The sequence below is a fragment of the Prorops nasuta genome, unplaced genomic scaffold (genome assembly GCF_024137725.1).
Source record: "Prorops nasuta isolate Cenicafe-Biocafe unplaced genomic scaffold, Cenicafe_Pnas_1.2 PNAS00006, whole genome shotgun sequence".
Lineage (NCBI taxonomy): Eukaryota > Metazoa > Arthropoda > Insecta > Hymenoptera > Bethylidae > Prorops > Prorops nasuta.
In genome coordinates this window covers 7,270,475-7,280,125 of record NW_027116803.1, presented here as the reverse complement: position 1 = coordinate 7,280,125, position 9,651 = coordinate 7,270,475, and the positions used below count along the sequence as shown (strand labels likewise).

Below are 9,651 nucleotides of genomic sequence, written 5' to 3'. Positions count from 1 at the left end.
TGGCGATCCGAAATACCCACGAGTTGACATCACCAGGGATAGTAAGAAATTGTAAAAAACACATCATCAAGATACAGAATGAAATGTTTTTGGTGGGGCATAAAAACGAATAAAGCATTGATGATTCGTAAAATTCATTTAACGTGATCAACATGAACATTGTAAAATATTATTTACATAAAATATATATAAATATCAATCTGTGTATAGGATATCCATTAATGTAACTTGAAATGTATAAAAAGTTTATAAACATTATTTTAACCTTTTCGCACCGAAGACCATATAATTTCGAAAACCTCGAAAACTGCCCGTCTTATGGGCGTACTCAATAGCAAAATAGCACGTCGCGAAAGGGCTAAATGTAAAAGTTAATAGCAATTAAGCTTTGAAACGTAATCTTTTTAAGGCCATCTTCGATGCAGCGCATTTAGCCGTTTTTTTAGTTTTACCAAAACCATGAAATACTCTCTTTTTTCCATAAATAGTAACTTCTAAAGGAACCATTATAGTATCATTTTTCTCGATTTTCACAGCCGATCTGAAATTCAATATTTAATCTTAATATAGTAAGAATGTTAAATAAATTAAAACAAAGAGTAATTAATTATATAAAGAATTACCCAAATGACGGATTTGCTCCAACTGTCTCATACAAAGCTCTGATTGGTTGCTTTGGTACATCAATGCTAAATGTAACTGTAAGACGTAATATGATATAAAATATTTATATATATATTCGCATAGAACAATTATATAACAATCAAATTTTTTGGTAAACTTACGAATCTCTTTTTGCATAAGATTGTACACTATATCCCATACTTGACGGATATTTTTATCACTGTCGAGGTAAATAGCACCTACCATTGATTCGAACAAATCGCTCAATATTTTTGGCACATCAACGTATTCAGCTAAATTGCAATCATCCTCTTCTGATAAAATCAATAGCAACTGAAAATAATATCATGACACAAAACAAAATGAAATCGGTTTAATCATTGCCTAAGTTACCTCATCATCGACTATGTGATTCCTTTGAACTTGAAATTTTACAAATCGATCGATCACATCATTTAGTGCTGGAGCATAAGCTAAAAGACCCGTATGCAATCCGTATTTCACAGTCAGACATGCAAATGTTATGTTATTAACTAACGCAGATCTCAAATCAGTAAGGGCACCAGGGGTTAAATTCCCACAATTTTCATATATATAACCAGTAATTAAAAAATCTAAAATTTTCAATATAATGGTAAAAATTATTAATCTTAAAAAACACAATGCAATCATGTAATGCGATTTACCAAGTAAAGCATCGCCAAGAAATTCCAATCTTTGATAACACTCGGTTATGTTTCTTCCAGAGTATGAAGGGTGGGCTAAAGCCTAAAAAATAGAAAAGAGTTTTACACTATAGACATTATAATCAGTTATTATCACAAATAATAATACTTACCTGTAATAGAAATGCTCGATTTTTAAACGTATAGCCTATTCTTTTTTCAATTAATTCAGCAAAAGGTAAATGGGCGTCGATTGAAGAAGCTGCGATGTCACATTCAACTGACTCATTAAATAATTTTCGAGCATCTACATTTACAGGTAAAATACCAAACCACGATAACAATGTGGTTGCTGCTATAATACCAGAGGTCTGCAATAAATGTTTGTGTTAAAACTGTTTCCAATATAAATTGTGCTCTTTTAATCTATCAAGCCTTTTACCCTTGCAGGGAATGGTCGTAGATAATTGCAAATAAAAATTGCTTGAAACGGAAAGGGACAAAACGTAAAGAGAAATCTGACATTCTCCATTGCATATCGTTATAACTTACTTGAAGAGCATATCAAAACACTAGTTAACCTACGATTTAATCGAAGCATTTAAAATCACACCTATGTGTGACATATCGGCTCTCACTACGGTAATATGCATGACCGTCACGCGTTTTTGCTCTCATATATTTTATTGACACTACAAATATCTCGTAAGTAGTTAAATAGTATTTCAATATAACACACATATAACAATATGCAATGAAGAATGGTACACAGGCTCCATTAAAGCTATTCAGAGGACTTTCGCCAGGGCTTTAAATCGTTATGACGGATCGTAACTGTGCACTATTATTCATCCCCCTTGAAGTAAAGTTTATTGCAACATGCTTTATTACAACCGCTACCTACAAAGTAGCGAAGAGAGGTGGAATAAAAATAGACTTCTTATATTATATCAATAGATTCATTTATAGACTTACCGTAAGATAAACGCCGATTAAAGCTTCAACAGAGTCTGCTACTAGCTTATCCGATACTATTTGCTCTCCTACGTAATGCTCCATACCCGTTGGAGTATCAGCTGGTCCATATTCAATCATCTTTTGTCTCATTAAATCTATGTTATGTTCATCGACCATTCCTAGGAGCCTTAATTCTATTGGAACTTTTACCTCATGCAGTACGCTTGCTGACACCTACAAGAAATAATTGTATGAATTATTTTACGTAAGATTAGGTAAAACACTAATAGACTAACATTTTTTAAAATGTTAATAACTGTACTAATTAAGAAACAAACCTCTTGATCTAAAATTTCTTTCTGCCATGTTCGAAAAGTAGTAAATGCAGGAGGAATGAACGTGCTTTGTGGAACGAAATCGTCAACTTTCATTCTTCCTGGAATTTTTTTATTTTTACCACAATAATATAAATTTTTATTGCCGATGATTTTTCCTTTCAGGGCAGTTAAGCGACCTTCATTATACGTAGGAAAAATATGAAATAGATATAAGGAAATTATATATTTTAAAAATGCATCTCCCATGGTTTCTAGGCGCTCCAAATCGAATACATCTAGGCCACTAATTGTAAGAGCCTGAAATACAAAAATATATTATTTCTTATAATATACTGACTGATAAGAGCTACAGAAGAAATTTTACCTGCATAATTTCTATTGGGCTTGGACCAGAATTATTTTCAACATTTAGTAATCGTATATTCGGTGATGGTGCCTTTTGTCTTTCGAAATAATCTATAGATTTATGACGGACCTTTTAGAAAAACCCGAGTAAATATAATTAACTAAACATTTACAGTCTTTTTATAAATTAATCAAAATTAATTTCTTACATTTCTTATAATTCCACCCGAAGAAATAAATTGATTAAAATATTCAATTTCGATTAATTGAACTTTATGAGCATTTCTATATAAATCGGTTGGTTCTTTCTGGCTTGGCCATGGGCATGTATTATTTTCGGTTTCTAGTACTATAACAAACAGAGCACACACATATTTGGATAGTGCTATTTAATATATTGTTTAATTCACATTGATTTACGCATATAAAATATATGTATACCGTCGATCTCTGGTCCATTTGTCTCTGGTTCCGTATCAATGCTTTGAAAACTGTCATCATTCATTGACGTTTCACTGGATTCTTTTTCTTCTTCATCCTTTGACGATATGACCAATGCTGGCCAACTTTCATGGTATATCTTTCCTAACCTGGCCTCTTTACAAATTATAATTCTTAGATCTTCTGCAATTAAGAGCTGAGATAATCTATGTAGAATTGAAGGTAACATTGTTGCTTTTAACCAGTATAAAGCTGGAAATTTAAGACGATTGCACAATTCGGGTACTAAATGCTCTTCAAAATCTTCGAGAAGATCAGCCCGTTTTCTTTTACTCATGTGTCGTCCTAAACTCCTGAAATTCATTAAATTTACCATAAAAAGATAATCTTTAAACATTTAATAAGAAACTATTAATAACTATTTTTGATTTATTTAAATACATTAGAATTAGAAGGCGTCTATTTGTTTATCTTTTACCTTGGCTTAATAAAGTTAATTTTCATTGATACTGGTTTAACTTCCAACATAAACTGATCACCATTTTTTATGACAATCTGGTGCCTTTCTTTGTAGTACTCGGCGTAAGTTAAAAAATTTTCAGTAGGAAAACAAGATTTTGGTGTTAAATCGTTACAAACTTCTGTTACAATGTAAACATTAGTTGAACCTCTATAATTGGGTGTTACCAATGCCCACTCATAATCATTATAATCAATGTCCTCAGGTTTTACTGATTCAATAGTTTCAATTTTTTGATGATTGTTTACAACATCCCAATCAATCTCCCGAGCATCTTTCACTGCAAAAATATTTCTACTAAAAATTATTTCTAATTTTAATAAATAGTTTACTCACGTGGTACGATAAGATAGCAATTTTCAAGATTATCATGATCAAAAACCATGAACGACTTGAGAAGTCCTAAAATCTCATTAAAGATTAATGCATGAAACACTTGTAATTTGTTTATTTCATTTGCATTAAGCATGATAGTAGCAAAATTATCTTGTATTCTAACTTGAAGTTCTCCAACATTCATAAAAAGTGGAAATTTTGGAAGCTAAAAAGTAAATAAAATTGTATCATTTCCTTCGTAATACTGAAAATAGAAAATTAATACCATTGGTAAAGGTTTGGTGGAAAGAATTCCGTAACAGGACGATTCACGTAGCAGCTTAAAGAATTTCAAGTGCCGATTATCTTCGGGTTCAGAATATTTTGGTTCAGCAGCTATTACATGCAAAAATAACTGTTTTCCTTCTTGTGGATATGCTTCATATAATGCTTGCGGAAACTAAAAAAAAATAAATAAAAAATAGGGAGTTAATACAAAATTAAAGAGAGATAAAAAATCAATTCCTTTGTTAGACCGAGCTTTCTTTCGTATTCTACTATGTTCTGGTTTGATTTTATAAGCATAGAGTAAAGAAAAATATTTCTTTTATCAAAATTGCAAATCAAAGTATCCAGGGCTATAATCTACAAACAAAACCTAAGTTTAGCAATCCTAACTAAGATCTTTCTTTCTGTTTCTCTTTCAACAGCCTAGTTTTAACTTATGATACAAAGCTTAATTCGGTCTTCGTTTTAAGTAATTGTTAAGCTGATATTCCGGCTTTAGTTCCGTTTATAGATATAGGCCTATAATTTTTGTAAATTCTATACAATTTAATCACAAAATGGAAATAACGTTTTATAGGCTTATAACAAGAGAACTAAATAAAATCATTGTTTATACCATCATTTTGTGAGTACGTTTCTTTTTATAAGTTCCAGCAATATCGTCTGGATCTTCTTCCCAAAACGGTAACAAATCATCGCTGTCTACGAAATTCGATTTGTACGGTAATAAGTGATCTGTGAGCTCGCCAGCTTTATGTAACTCAATACACGCTTTCATAGCTACTGATCTTTTTGCTGCATCGATTGAAGGCATCGGGTCCCCAAAAATTGTGTGTTTTACTTGCGATAGATTAGGAAATCGTAAAGAAACCTGTAGAAAAATTTGTATTATTTTATTAGATTCTGTTCCATCACTTAGATGTAAACCCCGTAACTTACCTGGAACGGCGGGTTTGATGTGTCATTGTTTCTATACAAAATCCATGTTGGCACCAAACGTACGAATTTATTTATAAACAGAGACGTACAGTATTTATTTATTACGCTGATAGCGGAGACTTCTGTTATACTACTTCTTACTCCATCCTTACTTATGACAGAATAAGGCTTTATTTCATAATCCTCATATAAACCTTCTTTTATCTCGGCATCTGATGGTAATATACGCTCATCACTTTTGCCGAACAAGCACTAAATTAAACAGAATATTATACAAATGCGTGCATTTTTTTTAGAAAAAGTAACAAATTTACCCATTTTAAAATGTTTTCTACAATCTTAAAATTTTGGTATTTCTCCAAGTAATCTTTTTCATTTTCATTTAACAGTATAATATAATTGCTGCTCGAATGTCTTGCTCGACCTTTACTTTGAATATAAGATCTTATATCTTCTGGAGGATCATATTGTATTATTAATGTACACATTGGTATGTCCACTCCTTCTTCTACACAATTTGTTGCCACTAAGCAATTTGTAATTCCGTTGCGAAACCTATTATCAGATATTTAAATTAATATTTAATTAAATCTTGCAAAAACTCATTAATGTACCTTTTCATGGCATTCCTGTTCCATTTTGCATGACACAAACCTTCCCTACTACTTTTATAAGGATCATTATTGTATCCTATTATAAAGTCTGGTACCAAAAATGCATAATCCTCGTCATTTAAACTTAATTGCTAAAAATTGTAAAGCCATGAGACTTTAATGGAAAGAATATAACAATGAAATAAAGATTTATTTGTACCTTTAATATTTGGAATAACGTCATTGTAGTAAATCTTCTTTTTGTAAATATAATACAACAAAATTTTTTACTGGTTTTAGTATCATTAAATTGTTTTAATGTTGCAATCAACTTTTTAATTTTATCTGATGAATAGCTGGTAAAGAGTTTTCTTATTATTATCTCTTAATTTATGCGGGACACAGTACTTAAGAGCATCTCTCATACCGAGATTATAGAACGAAAATATGTGTTAATGAAATTACGTTATTTAAAAGGTCGATTTCAATTTCATTTAGTCCTTTCGTGATACCACTTACTACTCTTTATCGTTAAAATGGTCAGTTTTTCAAAAAAATTATAAATTTGTGTAAATAAATACTTGTATATTATGATAAAGATTGATAAGTGATAAAAACGGATTATTTTATTACAAGGAGGAATTCCTAATAAATCTAACAAGCTAAAGAAAATGAGATCCAACCAAAAATAACTCTATACAGTTAACTTACTTTTCTAAAAAATAATTCTATACCATGACAATGCTGAAATGAAATTGAAATTGATCTTCTAATAGCGTTACGTTTTAAGCATGCATTTTCGTCTTGTAATGTCGAAACGAGGAGTCTTCTTAATCCATTCCAAAGCATCGCAGTAAAAAAAATTATCTCTTTAGCGTTTAGAATAATCCATTTTTTAAATAGGATACTTTAAAATCACTTTCTATTCGCACCTAGGTGTTATGCAAAAAGTTTATAATACTCATAGTTACGGAGATAAGCGGTTTTTACGTCCAAGCTAAAGTGATTTAAGTACATAAGGTAATACATGAACATATACTATATTAGATTTGTTCGTTTTAGCTGCACTTTCTGTACTTTCAGTAGATTGATCTTTGTGTAGTTCGACATTGTCAAAACTGCAAGAAGTGTAGAAAGTGCACCTAAAATAATTAAATCCACGCAGCATATTATAGCTTTTATTAGAAGAATCATGTACCTGTAAATAATCTTAGCTTCATCAGAAACGTTCATCACATTGTGAAATAATTTTTTAATTTTAACAAACTGGGATATTATATATTCAAAAACATATATTGTTTCCTATAAGAAGCATTATTTAATATTTCACTTAACAAAAAAATCTACATGTATTCTGTACTTACTTCAGCTGGATTATTACGTTTCAAGCTTTCAAGCTGAATTATATGAAGTAATAATGCTTTGCAACCTCCGAAAAGACCTAAAATTCATGGTATAATTTTTTAGTTTGATTTTAAAAATAAATACAATCTGTGTGTGTGTGTATATATTTACCCATTTCCTCGGTAGCATATTTAACATTATCTAAAATACTAGTTAACTTTGAATTAACAGTTTTGGGTTGAAATTCTTTGCTTGACTCATCATAACTCACTGAGGATTTTATTGTTATTAATTTCAATAATGCAATAATATCTTCTAGCCACAAACTATATTCTCTAACATTATCTGGTAAGGTATATGAACTGTAAGTTACAATATTTTCATTGGGGTTGGTAGCATAAGTCTTAACAATGTCTTCAGAATCAACAGTAGCTATTTTGGCATGAAAAGTTGTTTCAAGTTCCTAAAGGATATATAATCATAATAGCAATGTTCTGCATAATATTATCTTGATTATATTATTATTATGTATTTTACCCTTATTTCCACATCAACTTTACTAGGCTTCACATTTTTATTCAGAAGAGTTGCAGATAATGCCAGTACCCTTGGTCTCTCTGTTTTTGTACATTTTTCAAATAACTGCATAATAGAGCGCATTGGATGATCATTTACTGCTCTATGACATTCATCAAAAATTAATAAATTAATTCTTTCCAGGTGAAAATAACCATGGACTATCATATCTAATAAAATTTGAGCTGTCAATACTAGAACCTATAACATAATTGAGAAACCAATTACATAAATCAACAGAGATATCAGATAATATTAATAAAAATGAAATTTTTATTGTACTAAAACCACTATTCATAACATCAGTAATTAAACTTTTGAAAAAGGCTCTACTGCTACAATGTTACCCCCTGTTTACCAAAAACAAAGGAAACAAATATTAGGTTTTTTGAACAACATAGAATATTGTTTTTTTTTTAATTAAATAATCATAAACTTAAAATTAAATAAAATTAATCTATATAAAACATATAGATATCCTGAATAGTTTCTGATTCATTTTTATCCAATGAAAATAGTTTTCATATTACCTACAGCATTATCTTAATCACAAATTATAATTTTCATAATTTTTTTAAAGAATCTCAGTAAAATTCTATGATTATTAATTCCTAATGGTTTCTTTATAAATGTCATTTCCAAAAGTGGAAAAAAAAAGTCTTTGCAACTACAAATTGCAGAACGAATAACTATACTTTCTGAAGGTACACATTTTAAATATGCTCCTTTCTACTTTCTTTAACTAACAATTTGTTTCCTATTTAACTACCTGATGTTTTTCCAGTTCCTGAAGCCAGTCTTCCTGATTCCAATAATCACATTTCATATCACCACTGTATGCACCACATGAAAACCCAGTAAATCTTTCAATATAACTACTTTGCTGAGTAACCAATGCAACAGAATTGACTGCAAATATTGTTCTTTTTCCACCTTCACTGTATGGTCTGAATAGAAATTTAAAATTATTTATATTGAAGATTAATAATGGTTACAATAAATACTAAACATTTAATATGTATTACTTCATAATATCCTTGCTCAGACCCTTTATTAACATTATTGATATGAATGTTTTTCCCGATCCAGTTGGCAGATAAACTATTGTGTTCTGTTCAAGAGCTTTCTCATAAAGATCTATTTGATATGGTCGTGGCTCAAGCTGATTTTCCTCCATGATTCTAAAAGTATTAAAAAGATATTTAATAATCCACTACACAAACATTATCATCTAAACTACCAAGCTCTAAATATCATTTTTACATTAGTCTTTTGTTTACAAATATAAATCTTATACTTTACAAAAGCTATAAGAGATAACTATGAGTTAAATGAACACATCTATTTAGTATGATAATTTGAATGATGCAATTTAGTAAGCTGACGGTGTTAATAAAGATGAATTGATAGTTTCTTTCTTTTTATGGTCCTACTTACCCTCAATTTCCAACCTATAAAGTACAGGAATGTTACTAATACTTACTATTGGGAAATGTTTTAAAAACGCTACGGCGCAAACGCAAATCCACAAATACAAGCAAGTGGAAGTAATGCAACTGAGTCAAATTAAGTGAAGTGACACACCACACAGTGAAAAGTTTAAAATCAGCGAAATCTGATCTGAATCACGCTGCTGCTGGTCTGGAGGCCTGAGGCACGTCGGACACTCGGACGTCCGACTCCGATCCAACAGTCATCAACAGTGT

General features: G+C 30.4%; 1 protein-coding gene across 3 annotated transcripts; it reads right to left on the bottom strand.

Annotated features, from left to right (window-relative positions):
• Positions 1-123: 123 nt before the first annotated feature.
• On the bottom strand, positions 124-9,570 carry Dcr-2 (Endoribonuclease Dcr-2). Of its 3 annotated transcripts, XM_066728806.1 has the most exons (26): positions 9,429-9,570; positions 8,971-9,126; positions 8,715-8,892; positions 7,907-8,146; positions 7,541-7,832; positions 7,390-7,466; positions 7,224-7,327; positions 6,246-6,381; positions 6,047-6,177; positions 5,747-5,987; positions 5,433-5,684; positions 5,110-5,364; positions 4,492-4,665; positions 4,227-4,431; positions 3,849-4,170; positions 3,371-3,723; positions 3,139-3,278; positions 2,949-3,059; positions 2,585-2,881; positions 2,265-2,480; positions 1,463-1,660; positions 1,311-1,392; positions 1,018-1,238; positions 786-957; positions 624-699; positions 124-541 (listed from the first exon to the last, which is right to left on the bottom strand). In XM_066728806.1, exons 2-26 carry the CDS (start codon positions 9,120-9,122, stop codon positions 382-384), a joined length of 4,785 nt encoding a protein of 1,594 aa, XP_066584903.1. In that variant the 5' UTR covers positions 9,123-9,126; positions 9,429-9,570; the 3' UTR covers positions 124-381. The 3 variants fall into 3 exon arrangements, with proteins under 3 accessions (XP_066584903.1, XP_066584904.1, XP_066584905.1); XM_066728807.1 differs by lacking the exons at positions 124-541; positions 624-699 and having other exon boundaries at positions 789-938; XM_066728808.1 differs by lacking the exons at positions 124-541; positions 624-699; positions 786-957; ... (1 more) ...; positions 1,311-1,392; positions 1,463-1,660 and adding an exon at positions 1,844-2,189.
• Positions 9,571-9,651: the final 81 nt, after the last annotated feature.